The sequence below is a fragment of the Bombina bombina genome, chromosome 3 (genome assembly GCF_027579735.1).
Source record: "Bombina bombina isolate aBomBom1 chromosome 3, aBomBom1.pri, whole genome shotgun sequence".
Lineage (NCBI taxonomy): Eukaryota > Metazoa > Chordata > Amphibia > Anura > Bombinatoridae > Bombina > Bombina bombina.
Window position 1 is genome coordinate 1,077,094,247 of NC_069501.1, and position 21,194 is coordinate 1,077,115,440.

The window sequence follows — 21,194 nt, forward strand, 5'->3', positions numbered from 1 at the left end:
GAATAGAGGAATCTTCCCAAAACCACAGGCCCTGAGCCTTTAGAGGGCCCCAAACAGCTCTCCAACCTGACAGGCTGGCGTCCGTAGTCACAATTCCCCAGGAAGGTCTCAAATAGCAAGTGCCGTGAGACAGATGTTCATGTGACACCCACCATGAGAGTCTCTTGTTAGAGGGTCTAGTTTTATCCTCTGAGATAAATCCCAATGATCTCTGTTCCATTGACAGAGCATAAAAGTTGCAGCAGTTGTAGATGGAACCGAGCAAAAGGAATAATGTCCATGGATGCCACCATCAGACCAATCACCTCCATGCATTGAGCCACAAATGGATGAAAGGCAGACTGGAGAGAAAGGCAGGAAGCAAGAATTTTGATTGTTCTGACCTCCATCAGGAAAATCTTCATGGACAGGGAATCTATTATAGTCCCTAGGAAACACACCTTGGTAGATAGAACAAGAGAACATTTTTCCAAATTCACCTTCCACCCATGGGAACGTAGAAAAGACAACACCATCTCTGTATGAGATTGGGCTAGTTAAAATGATGACGTCTGTACCAAGATGTCATCTAGATAAGGCACCACAGCAATTCCCTGGGATCTGATCAACGCCAATAGTGCCCCCAGAAACTTTGTGAATATTCTGGGAGCCATGGCCAGACCAAATGGAAGTGCAACAAATTGGAAGTGCTTGTCCAGAAAGGCAAGATACTGATGGTGTTCCCTGTGAATGGGAACATGAAGGTATTTGTCCTTCAGTTCTATGGTTGTCATAAACTGTACCAAAGGAAGAATGGAATGAATAGTTTCCATCTTGAAGGACAGAACCCTGAGGAATTTGTTGAGACACTTGAGGTCTAGAATGGGACGAAAAGTTCCCTCCTTTTTGGGAACCACAAATAGATTTGAATAGAATCCTAGACCCTGTTATGTTAGAGGGACAGGAACAATAACTCCCAGAGAGTATAGGTCTTTTAAAAAGTTTAAGAAGGCTTCCTTCTTTATTTGGTTTGATGATAGTCTTGACAGGAGAAATCTGCCCCTTGGAGGGCAAGACTTGAATCCCATTCTGTAACCCTGGGATACTATGTCCACCGCCCCAGTGTCTGGGACATCACGTATCAAGGCTTGACAAAAAAGAGAAAGCCTGCCCCCCACCTGAACCACATGGAATCGGGGACGGAACCTTCATGCTGATTTAGAGTCAGCAGAAGGCTTGTTGTTTTGTTTTCCCTTGTTCCAGGGCTGGTTGGATTTACAAGAGGTTCTGGGTTGATCAGGTTTTGAAGAAGAGTAGGACTTTTGTCCCTTGAAGTTACGAAAGGAACAAAAATTAGAAGTCTGATGACCTCTAGGTCTATTCTTCTTGTCCTGAGGTAAGAAATATCCCTTTCCACCTGTAACCTCTGAAATGATCCGCCAGACCAGGTCCAAACAGAGTCTTTCCCTTGTAAGGTAAAGCAAAAAGCTTGGCCTTAGAAGAGACATCGGCCGAACAAGATTTTAACCACAGAGCTCTGCAAGCTAGTACAGTGAAGCTAGATATCTTAGCTCCCAGACAAATTATCTGCATATTGGCATCACAGCCAAAAGTATTGGCCAATTTGAGAGCTTTGATCCTATCTTGGATCTCCTCTACTGTAGTTTCCTCTGTAATAAGATCAGACAATGCATCACACTAAGATGCAGCTTCTGCAACCGAAGCAATACTTGCTACTGGTTGCCACTGTAACCCTTGATGGATGTACATCTTTTGAAGTAAACCTCTAGCTTCTTGTCCATTGGGTCCGTAAAAGAGCAACTATCCTCTATAGGAATGGTAGTTCTCTTAGCAAGAGTAGAAATAGCTCCTTCTACTTTAGGAACAGTGCGCCATGAGTCACGAATAGAGTCAGCAACAGGAAACATCTTCTTAAAACAGGGGAAGGGGAAAAAGAAACCCCTGGCTTATCCCATTACTGAGCAATAATTTCAGACATCTTCTTTGGGACAGGAAAAAACTCCTCAGAAGATGGGGAATCATAAACTGTATCCAATTTAGAAGACTTTGTGGGGTTGACCGAAAATGAAGGTTCAGAGTTGTCTAAAGTAGCAAGAACTTCCGTCAATAGTAACCGGAGGTGTTCTAGCTTAAATCTAAAATGAACCTCTTCAGATTCTGAAGATTTTTCTGCTAAAGTGTCAGAGTCTGAGATCTCACCTTCAGAAGCTACTGAAGTATGCTCCTCATCAGACATCTGAGCAAGATTGGCTAGTGCAGTCCTAGAGTCAGAAGCCTTAGTGTCAGGCAAATGTTTAGATTTTCTCTTACACTTACCCGATGAAGGGAACCCTGCCAAAGCTGTCAGAAGAAATCTGAGCGGCAAAATACACAGGTAAATAAACACCCCCAGGTGGATGAGAGGACAGAGAAGGCACAGTATGAGAAACAATTAAGGCTTGGAATGTTTGAGGAGAAAGCTGAGGCATGTCACGCACAGCATTATCCTGAGAGACAGCAGGCTCAGAAGGGAGTAATTTATCCTTACATTTCAAAGTCTTAGATAAACAAGAGGAGCAAAATTGCATAGGCAAAACAATTTGGGCCTCTAAACAAAGTAAACATTTATCCATGGAGATGGACTGATCCTGTTTAAGTCCATGGCTAAGAAGTAACAATTCCCACCAGTAAATGCAATCAAAGAAAATAAAATATATTCAATTTTATTATTGAACATATAAGGACAACTAAATACCTCAGATTGCCTGAGGTTCCTACAACTAAAAGCAATACCCGACTAGTAATAGGAACCAGACTCCTTGAGGAGACTTTGAGGAGACTTTGCTCAGAAACGGTCTGGGTAGATTTGTAAAATACAGCCGCAACTTGAAGAGCTGAATTTCTCCTGCGTAGCAACTGAGGTCACAACTGCACCGCTCCGCTAAACAGGAATTGTGGGTGTCACGTGACCGGGACTTAAGTAAAGTGCGCAACATTTCTCTGCAGAGAAAAAAAAAAAGGCACTAGTTTAAAACACGGACTAAAAACGGCTTTACCCTTTCCATGTTCCAGGGCTAAAGTCCTAAACAGCCCAAAGCCTTACACATTGCCCTCTATGAATAATAAAGGTTATCCTTTACTATTAAATATCTCACATCCCAGCCAAAATAGAGAACTCTGTCCCTCAAATCTCATACAGCATAAATATAAAATAAACTGTTTCCATACATCATGTGCCAAATCTGGATCTGGAAAGGAGGGTTAACCTCATAAGTGCTGCTGTCCTTCTGTACCTAGAAGGCAAAGGCACTTACCTTAGATCCTACTGCATAATAGATGCTGATCCTCAAGGTGTGGCAGGCACTACGCTCCCTGTCATGGACCTGTAGGAAAAGAAAGAACAGAGTAACTAACTCTGGCTTTCCACAAAGGGGTAGCAAAGTGTTAAAAGTAAAGCAAAGACTTCCTTGCCGCCTTTTAACTGCTAAAAGCCACCACTACTCTTACTCAAGAGATTGACGGGGACACAGCTAGACCCCAATCCTTGCTTGTAGGGAAAAGTACCCTTAAAAGGATTAATTTGACATGGACACAGCTAGACCCCGATCCTTGCTTGTAGGGAAAAGTACCCATAAAAGGATAAATTTCTTCAGACACCAACTGCGCACAACCTCCATTGACAGAGGCAAAGAGAATGACTGGAAGTTATGGGTAAGGCAGTTACACTTAACAGTTTTGCTGGGGTGCTCTTTGCCTCCTCCTGCTGGCCAGGAGTTGAATATCCCACTAGTAATTGGAATAACATCGTGGACTCTCCATGTCATAGGAAAGAAAGTGATATTTTCTTACGTTTTTAAAATGTCTCTTGAATAAATGTGTTTCCTTTGCTTTTGGTCTAACATATAATTATAAGGTAAAAATGTAGTAATAAAAAAGGTGCATTGTTCACAAGAATGTCATATTCAGGAGTCACAGCTTTGTGAACGAGGAAAGAATAAGAGGCGGGGTTGAAAAAATCCATGAGAACCAGTCCTGTTCCATATTTGACTGTTCTCTTCAACAGCGCTTCACTCTGGTTGCACTGCAAAACAAAACAGCTAAACAGTTCCAGCATGTGTCCCATTCTTTCTGCAGAATTGCTGCATTTTCTGCGATGAAATCTCAGTTTACAGCATGTTCTGCCTTGGGGCATATATACAAACTACTTGTGACCAGAAAAGGTTTGGATTTCGGAATATTAATGGGACAGCTTGGAGAAGGAATCGGGCCAAATGTAAACAACATCTTACATCATTAAGGCAATATTTACATGTTATAATACAGCTTATATGTGCAACCTAAGGGTAGTTTTAATTAATATTTAATACTTTTGTACATCTTTTAAAAAATGTTTTTGACAACTGCACTTAGGACACAGAACAGCAGGTAATCCAGATCCACATAAACATCCAAACAAAGGTGATTCCAACCATTTAGCTTATTTTTTTTAAAAAACTCTCTTATATTTGGAACATCTGGCATAGATTAATTAAGATCCTTTTTAAAATAAGCAAAGTGGCTAGAATCACCTTTATTTGCAAGTCAATTATTGTGACCAGTTGTAAGCAGTCAGTTTTTAAAATTCTGTATATTCACCTTTTGCCAAATATAAATGATTTATTATTAAACTTGGGAGGATACATGGCAGAGCATATAAGTTCTACTGGTTTGGCAATAGTTCAGTTATCTTTTGCCTGCCAAAAAGGGCTATAAAACAACAGTGGCAGCTGGTGAATTTTAAAGATGGTTGGGCGCTAATCCCCACCCCTTAAAAAAAAGCCCTCAGATGGACTTTGTAACTAATATGCTGCTGCATAGTGTTGTCAGTGTTAAAAAGTTAATCTTGTTGAAAAACATAAATTATGCTTACCAGATAATTTCCTTTCCTTCTGTACAGGGAGAGTCCACATCTGCATTAATTACTTGTGGGAATACTGAACCTGGCCAGCAGGAGGAGACACCCCAGCCAAAGGCTTAAATATCTCCCCCACTTCCCTCATCCCCCAGTCATTCTGTCGAGGAAACAAGGAACAGTAGGAGAAATATCAGGGTGAAAAAGGTGCCAAAAGAAACAAGATAAGATGTAGGGCCGCCCATCGGAGAAACACGGACGGGAGCTGTGGACTCTCCCTGTACAGAAGGAAAGGAAATTATCTGGTAAGCATAATTTATGGTTTCCTTCTTAATACAGGGAGAGTCCACAGCTGCATTCATTACTTGTGGGAAAATATAACCAAGCTACAGAGGGCACTGAATGCTAACGGGAGTGCAAAAAGAAGAGGCGGACCCCATTTTAGAGCTCCACAGCATGAAAAACCCTTTCTCCCGAAGGCTGCTTCAACGGAAGCAAAGTAAAAACTCAATAAAATTTTGGAAAAGAAAGTAAGGAGGACCAAGTAGTCCGCCCAACAAAAACTGATCAATAGAGGACTAATTTTAGAGGCCCAATAGGACGACAATGCTCAAGAAACTAAGTCGAACCTCTGAGGGAGCTTGCGTCCCGCTGACTCATATCCCAAGCGGACAATACTCCTCAACTATAAAAACCAAGTAAGCTAAGATGCCTTCTGACCCAAGTAGTAAAACCTTCCTTTGCAAGAAGCAATAGGATTTAAAAATGAACCACAAATTCTCAACTGAAAAGTGCAAATTAACACAACCTTAGGAGGAATCCTAACTATTTTCTTGGACAGCCTCACTATCATAGAATACCCGATAAGGAGGGTCCCATTGTGAGACCGTAAATCCAGAGACTTCTGCACTCAGGAGTAATATTGAGACATAAGGACCTCTAAAATAACAACTTAGAGACAACTTCATGCATAAGAACAAAAGGTATTCCGATGCAAAGACCAGAAGAGCAATATCCAAACCCCTCTGGAAGGAGCATTAGAACCATACACCGGCCTGAACGCAGTCCGAGCCATAACAAAGCTGTACAACCAGAATCTCAACAATCCTCTGGTGCCAAAAACAGACAGAGCTAAAACTGTCCCAACAGGGAACTAGCTAAAAATGCCAGATATACTTAGAGGTAAGATCCACCTAAATCAACGTTCAATGTGCTTCACTAAAGGAACAAGAGAAAAGGAATTTGTCTCAGATTCGCTCTCCTCTCAAGCAGAAGGAAAGATGAGTACTTAGAAGTCATATCTGTCATAGCGATAAACAGCATGCTAGCACACATTCAAGGTGCAAAATAGCTGCAGCTGGTTTTAAACTGCAAACCTTCCGCTTACTAGTCAGCTATCACAGCAGGCTGTGGACTCAAGGTCTGAACAGAAAAAACCTGAAGCCCTATCTTAGGGACTAGAGTCTGTGAAAATTCCATGTAAGGAAATATAAGCTCTAATGGCTTAAATCGTTCTCGAAAATATTGAGTGAAACATCACCCCGACAACCTAAGTCGTCTGTTAAATATCCCTATGACAAAAGGCAAAGAATGACTAGGGGATGAGGGAAGTGGGGGAGGTATTTAAGCCTTTGGCTGGGGTGTCTTTGCCTCCTCTTGGTGGCCAGGTTCAGTATTCCCACAAGTAATTAATGCAGCTGTGGACTCTACCTGTATTAAGAAGGAAGTGTATTTATTTGAAATAAAAATAAAATCAGAATGAGGAACAAGTGTATATTTACTATTGTTCCTTTTAAATATATTTTATAATTGCTATTTTAGATTCATCCAAACCCATAAGACCTCTAACCAGGATGCATATTCCTCCTGACTACAATAGGAGTGGGACCTAATAATCCTAGAGGGAATGGTGATTGATAAGAGGATGAAGTGCCAGAGTAACAAGTCTGAGGTTATACTAAAGTTTGCCAGAATTCCTCTGCCAGACCATTGGGCCCACTGTCCCCCTTCACATCATCTTCCTGAATATCAGATGCTCTGCTGTATTATAGTAATGACACAGGGCCACAAGAAAGCTGACTGCCTACCCCACCAGCTATCTCTAGCTCCTGATTCTCTGCTGTACTATAGCAATGACCCAGAAACACAGCAGCACTGTTCCCCATAACAAAATTGTGGTTCAGAGTATCCTGGTTCCTTACATTACCTTCTGGCCGGGCTCCAGAGCAGTGTTACACAGGCTGCAGTAGCCCCCCTGGACTGAGGAGGGAGGGGGACCATAGTACATGAGGGAGGCTAGTGTGACAGACTGGTGGTGTTGTTGCCTCAAAAATATAACATCTGTCTGTGGCTCCACCAGACTGAGCAGACTCACCATGATCATAACGGAGCTCCTGACTGCCTCAGACACACTCTACCTCTGTTCAGCCACCATGCACGACTTCCTCAGCCTCTTGATAGATTTTCTCATTTTGGACATGTTTAGAAAACTAAACATGATTACAAAATGAAGAAATTCACCAAGTGGCTGAGCAAGTCGACCATGACGGCTGAACTGAGTCAGAGCATGTCTGAGGAGGTCAAGAGCACCGTTGTAATGGTGAGTCTGCACAGTCTGGTGTAGCCATGGGCAGATGCTTGTAAGAGGCAGTAGACACCAAACCCCAGCCTGCGTGACTAAATCTTTACTGGCCCTATGAGCCAAGGTTGTGGGATCCATAACCACTTCACCTCCTTGGCTTCTTAGCACAGGATTCTCAGCGCTTTCAGCACTGTAAACCTCCCCCCACATGCTTTCAGCCAATGGGAGATTAGAAAATCATGGGAGTCTAGATGCCCCCTATGTTAACTTATAGGGTGACGTCAGTAATCACATAAAGGGACAGGAGGAACATGTACAAAGTTCTCTCAGACAGGGCAGATAAGATTACAAAAAACGCCCTGTCTGAGAGAACTTTGCAAATGCTAGATTTTTTTGCTTTATTATTATAAGATTTTTTTTAATACTATACCAAAACCTAACCCCACCCCCCGCCACAACAAAAAAATTGAAACCTAACTGTGCCACTTAAAATTGTCACCTACAATGGCATTTTAATTGATTTAATTGCCCCTATGGAGGAGCCTCCACCGTGACACAATGGGCTCGATTTATCAAATGTGTTGCTTCCCTGTTTGTGTGACTAGTTACCAATGTGCTATTTAACCTACTTTTAGAACTACACCATAAATATGACGTTGCACCGATAACTAAATAACACAGCATCTCTTATAGACAATGCTAATACTTCACAGCTGTAATAAAAAGAGAATGCTGTATTGGCATCCACAGCTTATGGAGGTTCAGATGATCTTCATTCGATCGCCAAACACTCTCCTGCACTCTAGCACTTGAGTGGTAACCGGCCACTATTTTTTTTTATAATTATACACATACAGTGTATTTTCCATTTGGGAAAATATTTATCAATTCCCCTTTTGCAAATGAACTTACTGGCTTGGTGGCCAGTTACAACTTGAGGGCTACAGAGCCCAGGACAGTGTTTGGGATCAGATTCAGATCATTTGAACTTCCATCAGCTGTTGATGTCAATACATCATTCTCTAATGATGTCTGTGAAGGTGTGAGCGGTGTTCATAACAGACAGCTACCTACTCAGCTGGGGAACTACTTACAACCCAGCACACTAACCAAGTGCCCATCATACCGTGAGTGTGACTATACATATCTTCTCCTCATTAAGATGATGCTTCTCCAAGAGGCGCCTCCAATTAGTTTGTTTATATACTGTTGTAGGCTGTTCACACAGTACCCAATTTTTTTGACTGCAACCAAGTTTCCCACTGCAGAATACCACTTCTGGCAGTAAACACTAGCTATGTTCACTAAAAATAAAACCACTGGCTCCTGTGCGCCTAAACATTTAGTATTCCAGATTAATTTTGGATTTTTGAATTCCAGATTTGGGGATTTTTACCTGTATAAACTGAGCAACAGATGTAATAAATGTACTAATTTCACGCCATTGTATAAAAAATGACTATCGCCCCATTGATCTAAACCTTTCTTCTTTCGTGAGATTATCAAAGAAGTGTTGTCAGTACTGCAAAGTCCTTTAAAGAGTTTTAGAAGTAACATTTTAACTTTGGAGTCTGTTTATAGAGCTACACAGCAGGATGTGAAGAAGAGAGATATACCTTACGATATAAGGCTAAAACAAATCTCACATTTTGAGTGATTTTTCTACATGCCACCAAATTTTTGCTCATGAGGCCCTAAGAGAAAACTGTCTAGTAGTGCTATATAAGCACATAGGCCTCTATTTATCAAAGTCTGGCAGACCTGATCCGACAGTGCGGATCAGGTCCGCCAGACCTCGCTGAATACGGAGAGCAATACGCTCTCCGTATTCAGCATTGCACCAGTAGCTCACAAGAGCTGCTGGTGCAACACCGCCCCCTGCAGAATCGCGGCCAATCGGCGGCCAGCAGGGAGGTGTCAATCAACCCGATCGTATTCGATCGGGTTGATTTCCGGCGATGTCTGTCCGTCTGCTCAGAGCAGGCGGACAGGTTATGGAGCAGCGGTCTTTGTGACCGTTGCTTCATAACTGCTGTTTCTGGTGAGTCTGAAGACTCGCCAGAAACACGGGCCCACAAGCTCCTTTCTGAGCTTGATAAATGGGCCCCATAGACTGCTAACAGCTGGCAATAATCTGCATTCTAGGCATAGTGGTTATAAATTAAATATAAGAAAGCAAACTGCCAAGTCAGGGCCAGTAAGTTTAGCGCTATATATACTGTGTAATACCAGCACATCAGAGACGGCATCAGAACATCGTGCATCGAAGGGGTCAAGTAGCGCAGCAATGGCAGCAACTATAAATATATATGTATATGCGTATATACATACTGTATATATTTATGTGTTACTATGAGTATATACACATATTAACACATAAATATATATGTATATAGTCATATACATATGTATTTAATGGGAACACACAGTTCCCATTGACCACAATGTAAAGGCACTTTTTAGTGCCATCTTTTTTCACCCCACACCCACCAACTTTATCCCCAAAAATTGCCTAGTGCAGTTATTTTATTGAAAAAAAAAAGATGCTGCTATCTTTCACCTAGATTACGAGTTTTGAGCGCTATAGAGAAATTAACTAACGCAACAAAAGTTACGTTATTTAATTTCCTATAGCGCTGCCATTACAAGTTTTCAAACATATGCCATTTGCGTGCAATATGGTTGCGTTGAGCTCCATACCGCACATAATCAGAGCGCTGCTGAGACGTGCTCGTGCACAATTTCCCCATAGACATCAATGGGGAGAGCTGGCAAAAAAAAACAACCTAACACCTGCGATCACGGAAACAAAAGTTCCGTAACGCAGCCCCATTGATGTCTATGGGGAAATAAAAATACAGTTTAAACCTAACACCCTAACATAAACCCTGAGTCTAAACACTCCTAATCTGCTGCCCCCAACATCGCTGACGTCTGCCTACAGTTATTAACCCCTAATCTGCTGCTCCGGATATCGCTGCTACCTAAATAAAATTATTAACCCCTAATCTGCCGCTCCCAATATTGCTGCCACTATACTACATTCATTAACCCCTAAACCGCCAGCCCCCCCACATCGCAACAAGCTAAATTAAACTATATTAACCCCTAAACCTAACCCTAACGTAACCATAAACCTAACCCTAACACCCCCTAACTTTAACATAATAAAAATATAGCTAAATTAAATTTATGATTATTAACTAAATAAACCTATTAACCCCTAAACCACCAGCCCCCCCCACATTGCAACAAGCTAAATTAAACTATATTAACCCCTAAACCTAACTCTAAACCTAACCCTAACCCCCCCTAACTTTAACAATTATTAACTAAATAATACCTATTTAAAACTAAATAATTACCTGTGAAATAAAACCTAAGCTAGCTACAATATAACTAATAGTTATATTATGGCTAGCTTAGGTTTTATTTTTATTTCACAGGTAAGTTTGTATTTATTTTAACTAGGCTATTAACTATTTACTAACTACCTAGTTAAAATAAATACAACGTTACCTGTGAAATAAAACCTAACCTGCCTTACACTAAAACCTAACATTACAAAAATAAAAAAAACTACCATTACAAAAAATAAAAAACCTACCATTCCAAAAAAAAACGAAATTATCCAAAAAAATAAAGATTAATCCTATTCTGATACCCTTAAAAAAACACACACCCCAAAATAAAAAAAACTACTAGTAGGGCATTGCCCTGAGATAAACATCTCTTCTGCTAGAAAAAAATAATACAAACACCCCCTAACACTATACAAATCCCCACCCTCCAAACTACCAAGCGCCCTTAAAAGGGCCTTTTGGGGGGCCTTTAAAAGGGCCATTTGTAGGGCATTGCCCTGAGATAAACAGATCTTTTGCTAAACAAAAACAACACCCCCTAAAAAACAAAATTTATGCTTACCTGATAAATTTATTTATTTCTTGACACGGTGAGTCCACAGATCATCTTCAATTACTGTTGGGAATATCACTCCTGGCCAGCAGGAGGAGGCAAAGAGCACTACAGCAGAGCTGTTAAAGGGCCATTATACACTATTTTTTTCTTTGCATAAATGTTTTGTAGATGATTTATTTATAAAGCCCATAAAGTTTTTTGTTTTTTTTTAAATGTATAATTTTGCTTATTTTTAAATAACATTGCTCTGATTTTCAGACTCCTAACCAAGCCCCAAAGTTTTATTTGAATACCGTCAGCTACCTTCTCCAGCTTGCTCCTGTTTGTGTAAAGGGTCTTTTCATATGCAAAAGAAGGGGGAGGGGGGGGGGAAGTCTTGTTTCCCACTTGCAGTGGGCTTTCCAACTACCTTTTCTATAGAGCTAAACTGAAAGCTTCTAAGTATGTTTTTAAACCATTTTATACTGGATTTTTATATCAGTATCTGTGCATCTAATTCTTTATAGTAGTGTCTATTACATGCAGTTATATTAAAATGAGTGTATACAAAGTATGTATCTATTGCAACTTGCAAGTGCGGCCAATCACCCGCAAGGGTCTCAAGGCGCTGCTCATTTTATCGACCTCAGGAGGATGAAAGGATGAGTGGACCTCGCCGGGGATGAACCTGCAACTCTTGGGTTGCTACAGAGCTCAGCCACAGTGCCTTAGCAAACAGCTAACTGTCCGGTTATATTAAGATATAAACATTAAATCTACAAGTCGTCAACTTCAGAGAACGAAAATTTTTGATGACCGCCTACAGATCTTGTGATGCCACGCAGGAGCAACTAGAAAAACCAATACTCTCTCCCTCTTGAGCTGAACGAAGACCCATGGAAGGAGAAAAAACCCTAGAAAAAGGGTAAGTCCACCTGAAGTTCCAAAGAACTGCCAGAATATCTATCAGAAAGGCATGAAGATCTCTTGACCTCTACCAAATTAGGGAACTTGGTGTTTTGACAAAACGCCATCAGAACAAATGCCCAGGAAGGTCTCCGAAACATGAGTGCTGAGACAGAGATTCCTGAAAAACCACCATGGGAAGAGATTCTTGTCGTCTATATATATTCCCAGAGACATCCGAATAATCCCCATTCCTCTGACTAAGCATGCCTAACTGCAGAGCTCTCAAACAAAATACCACAATGGATGATGTCCATGGAAGCCATCATACCAATTGTCTCCATACACTGAACTGTAGCTGCCGAACAGTAGACTGAAGAGAGCAGGATTGGCTTTTCTGTCAGAAAGATGTGCATCAATAGGAAAACAATAATAGCCCCCTCTGTAGCTGAGATAAGGGACTTATTTCCCAGCTCCACTTCCAAATGTGAGCAAGATAAAAGAAACCTCCGAATGAGATTTTGCTTGATAAAGGATGGCGCCTAACCAAAAGGTCAGTCAGGCAGGCAGCCACTGCAATACCAGAACCATTGTTAGAAAACTCAGGAAGCTGGGACAAAGATATTGTTAAAACACAAACTGAAAAAGTTTGGTCAGAAAGAAAAATTCTTAAAAGAACCCTTTAATGGGAACCTGAGAGCAAGCATCCTTTAGGACTAAGGTCATTATAAACTGACCCTCTGCACCAAGGAAGAATGGAGCGAATAGTCTCCATCTTGAAGGACAGTACTCAAAGAAACCGTTTAGACAATCTAGTTCTAAATTAGGCCACAAAGTTCCCTCTGTTACCACTAACAGAATGGATAATAAACAATCCCTGTTCCAGAACTGGAACATCACTCCCAGGGAGGAAGACCCTGAACACATTACAAGAACGAGTCTCTTCTTATCTGACTTCAGATAATCCTAAGAAGTAAAACCTGCCCCTGGGAGGAAAGGGTTGAATTCCAAATCGAAACCCTGGAATACTATATTAACGGCCCCTTTAGAGATCTAGGACCTTTCGTATCCAGGCAATACAAAAACTGAGATAATTGCCCCCCCCATAGGATCCGATCCTGACTCGGGGTAAACCCTACCTGCTGAATGAGATTTAGCTGAGGGTTTCTTTAACGAAAGACAACATTAGCGACAGTAAGACAAAATTGGCCTTTCACTGGAATCAGACCAGGCGTGGTACCAAGGGATGCAGCATATGTCCATAAAGGTCTCCATCCTGAAGGAGCATCTATCTTTATCTGAATAATAGAGGTTCCTATAACTTTAAGTACCATGCTGATATTTAAAGGAGACAGTTTAATACAGACAGCAGATGGGAAAAAAAGAATCCTTGACTTCTCCCATACCTGAGAAATTGTCCTAGCATAATCGAGAACAGGAGAAATCTTTACCAATGAAACCTAGTGTATATAAAAATTACTAGATTCTTGAGGAGTGACAACGACAGGAAAGTCGAAGTCTACCAAGTAGCCAACCCTTCTTAAATAATACCCAAAGGTGTTCAGGCTTGAATCTGAAGAGAACTACTTGAGTACCAGATGAAGGAGTTATACTGTCCGAATCGGAGTCTTAACCCTCAGACGCTACCGACTAGCCTCCTGAACGGAGAATAAGAAGGGCAATATGTGTAGCAGCAAGCGGAGCAGAGACCTTACTATCTGATTCATTAAATTTCCTCTTGCGATTTCCCTCTAAAACAGGAAAAGCAGACAGAGCCACAGATGTCAGAAGATACCTGCGCAGGCAATCTTGCAAGCAAATAACTCCTCCAGGAGATTGAGAGGAACCGCAGGGCACTGCATGTGACGCCATAACAAGGCATTGGATGTCTGCGGAGAAAGCTGTGGCATAGCCTAAACAGCATCATCAAGGGAGACATGAGGTTAAAATAATTTTTTTGATTAAATATTTAAAAATATTAAATATATTAAACATGATACTGTCACTTTAATATTAGAGACTCTTTTTCTTCTTCTTTGTTTATAAAAAATAAATCTATACAAGAACAGGCCACTGTTCCATGTCTTAGCAAGAAGAAATTATTCATTAGATTATAATACTTCCTTAATCGAAGGAAAGTAACATAAACAATGTATATGTAAGTGAAAACTATTTAAAATGGTATATCATTCAGCCCAATCCTCCAAGTACAACCAGGACAATGGAATGTTTATTAACACAGTTTGGAAACAAAACCTGAGCTGCCAAGGAAAGAGGAAGACAAAATTCCTCCGTCCCTAAAATGCATTCATTGGCTGCTAATGTATATACACACATCGTAACATAATTCAATTTCCATCCTCTTATCTTAGATTGACGGATGAAAAAAAAGAGACCATTCAAGCATCTTTCTTTATTATTTAAACTGCCTGCTTATTGTGACATCGTAACATATTTAAATTTCATCCTCACCGGCTTACAAACATTAGAAGTGCTTTCAATTTTGCAGCTGTTTCTGCACAAACAAAACACAACCGATATACGAGGCAGGCAGAACGTCAGCTCCGTCCCGATCTCTGCCGGAGAACGGGGAGGAGAAGACACAAGCGCTCAACCACCTCTAAAATGGCGCCGCTCCGAAAGTAAAGAAGAAGGCGTGGCCAACACAGAACAGAGCTCTACTAAACTCCCCAGAAGCATGTCAAACAAAAATCACAAATAAAAACACTGCCACCCCTCGCACAGCTCCCATAAGAGAAACTAACAGTGGAGCAGGGAAATCCCAGAAATACACTGTGTCACATCATGATGTATAACACTATGAAGCCCCTAAAAATGGTGCCAAGTACACACTCTTAACAGTCCCAGATTCATTCTCCCGGAACCTCCTTTATAAAATGATAAAATATACTCCTTGCAAATAAAATTAGTCCCACAGGTAGTTAACTCCTTCCTTGCTGAGAAAGAAGAGAACAGTCTCCATGTCACATGCATAAAGTGCCTGCCACTGCCGAAACATCCATAAGGATGTATCCCAATTAAGAGCAGAGGGTTTTAACCCCTTCATTGCCAGCCTTCTAGCCCCAGAAGATAAAAGGCACTCTAGTCGTCCAGCAGTCAGAAGACTCACAAAGTTTGAGAGGATTCCGCTCCTCACAGAGACCTGTGTAAAAAGAAAGACAGAGTAAGCTTACTCAGGCTTTCTATACCAGGGCAGCAACATGTTAGGAAAACGCAGCAAAGCCCACTTTACAAGTTCCTAACTGCTTTAAAGCCACCACAGCCCTGCTGAAGAGACTAATGTGGAATACAGCTATAACCAGCTTGTGATGGAAGGCCAGAGCAATCTTGCCCAGACTTCAAAATAAAAAAATCTTGATAGAAGAATCTTAATGACACCTCATTACTTCACTTCTTCCTTGTACTAGAGGCAAAGAGAATGACTGGGGTTTGTGGGAAGGGAAATGATGCTTAACAGCTCTGCTGTGGTGCTCTTTGCCTCCTCCTGCTGGCCAGGAATGATATTCCCAACAGTAATTGAAGATGATCCGTGGACTCACCGTGTCATTAGAAAGAAATATACATTACACAAAATAACAAACAAATTATCAAAAATAAAAAAAATATTCCTATTCTAATACCCATAAAAACAAAACAAAATAAAAAACCTAATCTAGAATAGAATACCAATGGCCCTTAAAAGGGCCTTTTGTAGGGCATTGCCCTAAAGATATCAGCTCTTTTATTGAAAAAAAATTTACACTACAAACCCCCACCTCCCCAAATCCACAAAATAAAAAAAAACACTATCTAAAAAACCTAAGCTACCCATTTCCCTGAAAAGGGCATTTGTATGGGCATTGCCCTTAAAATGGCATTTAGCTCTTTTACTGCCCAGACCCTAAACTAAAAAATAAAACCCACCCAATAAACCCTTAAAAAAGGTTAACACTAACCCCCTGAAGATCCACTTACAGTTTTTGAAGTCCCGCTTGAACGATCTTCATCCCGGCGAAGTCTTCATCTAGACGGCCTCTTCAATCTTCATCCTGTCAGCGACGTCCTGATCCAAGCGGCGAGAAGTCTTCATCCAGACAGCCTCTTCAATCTTCATCCAGGCAGCATCTTCTATCTTGAACCCGGAGGCGTGGAGCGGGTCCATCCTGAAGACATCCGGCGCGGAGCATCCTCTTCATACGGTCGCCGCCGTACACTGAATCTTCAATGCAAGGGACGCGATTCAAGATAGCGTCCCTTGCATTCCTATTGGCTAATTGGAACAGCTAATAGGATTTAGCAGCTCTAATTCCTATTGGCTGATTGAAATCTTTTAGCCAATAGGAATGCAAGGGACGCCATCTTGGATTGCGTCACTTGCATTGAAGAATCAGTATACGGGGCGACCGTATAAAGAGGATGCTCCACGTTGAATGTCTTCAGGATAGACCCGCTCTGCGCCGGCTGGATGAAGTTCGAAGAGGCCGCCTGGATGAAGACTGCTTGCCACCTGGATGAGGACCTGGCCGGCTGGATGAAGATACAAGAGCCCGCCTGGATGAAGACTTCTTGCTGCATGGATGATGACTTCGCTGGCTGGATGGATCCTTCAAGCAGGACTTCAACATCTGTAAGTGGATCGTCGGGGGTTAGTGTTAGGTTTTTTTAAGGGTTTTTTGGGTGATTTTTTTTTTAGTTTAGGGTCTGGGCAGTAAAAGAGCTAAATGCCCTTTTAAGGGCAATGCCCATACAAATGCCCTTTTCAGGGCAATGGTTAGCTTAGGTTATTTTAGATAGTTTTTTTTATTTGGGGGTTATTTTTTTTTTACAGGTAAAAGAGCTGATATCTTTGGGGCAATGCCCCACAAAAGGCCCTTTTAAGGGCCATTGGTAGTTTATTGTAGGCTAGTTTTTTTTTTTATTTTGATAGGGCTATTAGATCAGGTGTAATTCTTTTTTATTTTTGATAATTTATTTGTTATTTTTCGTAATTTAGTGTTTGTTTTTTTGTAATTTAGTTAGTTTTTATTTTTTGTAATTAGATGTGGGGGGCTTGCGGTTTAGGGGTTAATAGGTTTATTGTAGCGGCGGTGTGGGCGGATTGGCAGATTAGGGGTTAATAATATTTAAATAGCGTTTGCGATGCGGGAGTGCGGCGGTTTAGGGGTTAATACGTTTATTATCGTGGCAACAATGTCGGGGAGCAGCGGAATAGGGGTTAATAAAAAAAATTGTGGCGGCGATGTCGTGAGCAGCAGATTAGGGGTTAATAAATTTAATATAGTGTTTGCAATGCGGGAGGGCCTCGGTTTGGGGGTTAATAGGTAGTTTATGGGTGTTAGTGTACTTTGTAACACTTTAGTTATGAGTTTTATGCTACAGCTTTGTAGCGTAAAACTCATAACTAATTACTTTGATGGCGTTACAGTTCTTGTCGTTTTAGGCTGTAACGCTCACTTTTTAGCCATACCGCAAAACTCGTAATACCGGCGCTATAGGAATCCCATGAAAAAAAAGTTAAACTAACAATTAAACTAATATAATTATTAAACTAAAATTAAACTTACTACTAATTAAATAAAACTACACATTAAAAAAATCCCAACACTACTCTAAAAATTACAAAGAGTCTAATTACAAAAAAATAAAAACACTAAGTTACAAAAAATAACAAACACTAAATTATGGAAAATAACAAACGAAATTATCCAAAATAAAAAAGAATTACACCTAATCTAATAGCCCTATCAAATAAAAAAGCCTACCCCAAATGTAAAAAAAAAAACCTAGCCTACAATAAACTACAAATGGCCCTTAAAAAGGCCTTTTGTGGGGCATTGCCCCAAAGATATTAGCTCTTTTACCTGTAAAATAAAATACAAAGACCCCCCAACAGTAAAACCCACCACCCAACCATCACCCCAAAATAAAAAACCTAAATCTAAAAAAACCTAAGCTACCCATTGCCCTGAAAAGGGCATTTGTATGGGCATTGTCCTTAAAAGGGCATTTAGCTCTTTTACTGCCCAGACCCTAAACTAAAAAAAAAACCACCCAAAAACCCCTTAAAAAAGCCTAACACTAAGCCCCTGACGATCCACTTACAGTTTATGAAGTCCCGCTTGAACGATCTTCATCCCGGCGTTGAAGTCCTCATCCAGGCGTCGAGAAGTCTTCAGACAGCCTCTTCAATCTTCATCCCGGTGGCAAAGTCCTGATCAAAGCGGCGAGAAGTCTTCATCCAGATGTACTCTTCAATCTTCATCCAGACGGCATCTTCTATCTTGATCCCGACGGCGTGGAGCGGGTCCATCCTGAAGACATCCGGCGCGGAGCATCCTCTTCATATGGTCGCCGCCGTACACTGAATCTTCAATGCAAGGTACGTGATTCAAGATGGTGTCCCTTGCATTCCTATTGGCGGAAAAATTTGAATGAGCCAATAGAATGAGAGCTGCTAAAATCCTTTTGGCTGTTCAAATCAGCCAATAGGATTTAAGCAGCTCTCATTCTATTGGATGATTCATCAGCCAATAGAATGAGAGCTGCTTAAATCCTATTGGCTGATTTGAACAGCCAATAGGATTTATGCAGGTGTAATTCTTTTTTATTTTTGATAATTTCGTTTGTTATTTTTCGTAATTTAGTGTTTGTTATTTTTTGTAATTTAGTATTTTTTATTTTTTGTAATTAGATACTTTGTAATTTTTATAGTAGTGTTAGGATTTTTTTAATGTGTATTTTAGTTTTCTTTAACTGGTAGTTAGTTTAATTTACGTTTAATAGCTATATTAGTTTAATTGTTAGTTTAAACTTAGTTTTTTTAATTTGACAGGTAAGTTTTAATTTAATTTAAGATAGGTCAATTGTAATTTTAATATAAAGTAAGGGGGCATTAGGTTTAGGGGTTACGAGTTTAAATTAGTTTATTGCGATGTGGGGGGCTTTCGGTTTAGGGGTTAATAGTTTTATTTAGTATATTTCGTTGGGGGGCTTCCGGTTTAGGGGTTAATAGGTTTATTATAGTGGCGGCGGTGTCGGGGAGCGGCAGAATAGGGGTTAATAACTTTAGTATAGTTGGGGCGATGTGGGCGGACGGCAGATTAGGAGTTAATAATATTAAATAGTGTTTGCGATGCGGGAGGGTGGCAATTTAGGGGTTAATAACTTTAGTATAGTGGTGATGATTTAGGGAAGCGGCGGAATAGTGGTTAATACATTTTATTAGTGGCGGCGATGTCGGGAGCGGCAGATTAGGGGTTAATAACTTTAATATAGTATTTGCGATGCGGGAGGGCCTCAGTTTAGGGGATAATAGGTAGTTTATGGGTGTTAGAGTACTTTGTAACAGTTTAGTTATGAGTTTTATGTAACAGTTTTGTTGCGTAAAACTCATAACTACTGCTCTCAGATGGCGGTACGGATCGTGTCGTTATAGGGTGTAACGCAAGCTTTTTAGCCTCACCACAAAACCCGTAATGGCAGTGCTATGGAAGTCCAATGAAAATACGTAATTTTTACGAGTGCGGGACTGACGTTGCGTTACATGCTAAAAGGCTTGCGTTACAACTATACCGACAAGACTGGGTTGCTGTTTTAATTACCTTGAAATTACCATTTTTTCAGTGTTAAAAGACGAACGCACAACTCGTAATCTGCCTAAATGAAAATGAGCTACACTGTCAGTGTAATAAAGTGCATTGTCTATGTATTTTGAGACAAACGCACCAGCATATAGTTGGTGAAATAAATCGGTGATAGCCCCAGGGGTAAATTTCCTAGAGAATACTATCACAACTGTAAGAGCATTTGAGACACGCCAAAGGAACACCCCTGTCAAGCCTACTCCTTAGACTGCGAATCCCAGCGCAAGTATAATTTATATTTTGTGCTTTGAGTAAAAAAGGTTACTCTTTAAACTATGAATTTTGAAAGTACGATTTGCATTTTATACTTTAAATAACATTTTTCTTTTGTATTTTCATATTACAATTTTTACTTCCACTACAAATTTTAAACAACTTTTTTATTGAGCACTATATTTTAAAGACACATAAAAATATAGGTAGCGCCCATTAGCGAGATACACAGATCTCAAGGTAAAAAATTGCCTTTCTGGAATCATGTAAAGAACTTGATTTTTTTTTTAGAGAATTTTGTCGAGTGGTGAGGTTTGGAGAATCGCAGACCTCCAAACCAATCTGGTTCCTGCGGGATTGTCATTGGTTGGAAGGTCTAGTCTGCTTCCCGCAAACAACTTCATGGTCAGGGACAACCCAGCACTACCCACTGCATGCCACGCCCATGACACCTGGCCATGCCCACAACCCTAATTCAGTCCTCACCTCCTGCCTTGGCCCCGCCCACAAAATGCATGTGGGGCATCTCCCACAAGTTCACTCACATTCCTTGTCCTGAAAAGCCTCCAGGAAATGTGTGCTATGGTAATGGACCTCAAGTCACTTAAGTGTTAAAACCTCTGATTTATAGCAAAGTGTCAAGGTGCTACACCGGAATTAAAACAATTGCTGCTGTGCTGCCCAATTCTACAGAGATTTCATTAATGTGCATTGTATACATTTATTTGTATCCCTTTTAAACCAATACCTAAACCAACCTTGTGATACTTTCCCAGTAACTCTAGTTATGTTTTTAAATTTACAGAAATGTTCTTACTGTAAGTTAAAAGGAGCTTCGATTGGCTGTGATGTACGCGCTTGTAAGAAAACCTATCATTATTTGTGTGTCAAGAAAGCAGGTGGTGAATACATTACAGAGGACACAATCGGGATTTATAAGTAAGTGATTGCAGTGCATGTGATTCGCCAACTATATATTGTTCTTTTAGTTTTCATGTAAAGGGACAGTATACATTATTTGTTTAAAGGGACACTGTACCCAAAAAATTTCTTTCGTGATTCAGATTGAGCATGAGATTTTAAG

General features: G+C 40.6%; 1 protein-coding gene across 2 annotated transcripts in view; it reads left to right on the forward strand.

Annotated features, from left to right (window-relative positions):
- The window catches only part of PHF11 (PHD finger protein 11), a 589,089-nt gene that overhangs the window by 155,889 nt on the left and 412,006 nt on the right, over positions 1 to 21,194 (forward strand). For both annotated transcript variants that reach the window (XM_053708365.1, XM_053708366.1), the window contains exon 3: positions 20,916 to 21,049. In XM_053708365.1, coding sequence (XP_053564340.1) covers positions 20,916 to 21,049 — 134 coding nt within the window. The remainder of the gene's footprint in view (positions 1 to 20,915; positions 21,050 to 21,194) is intronic.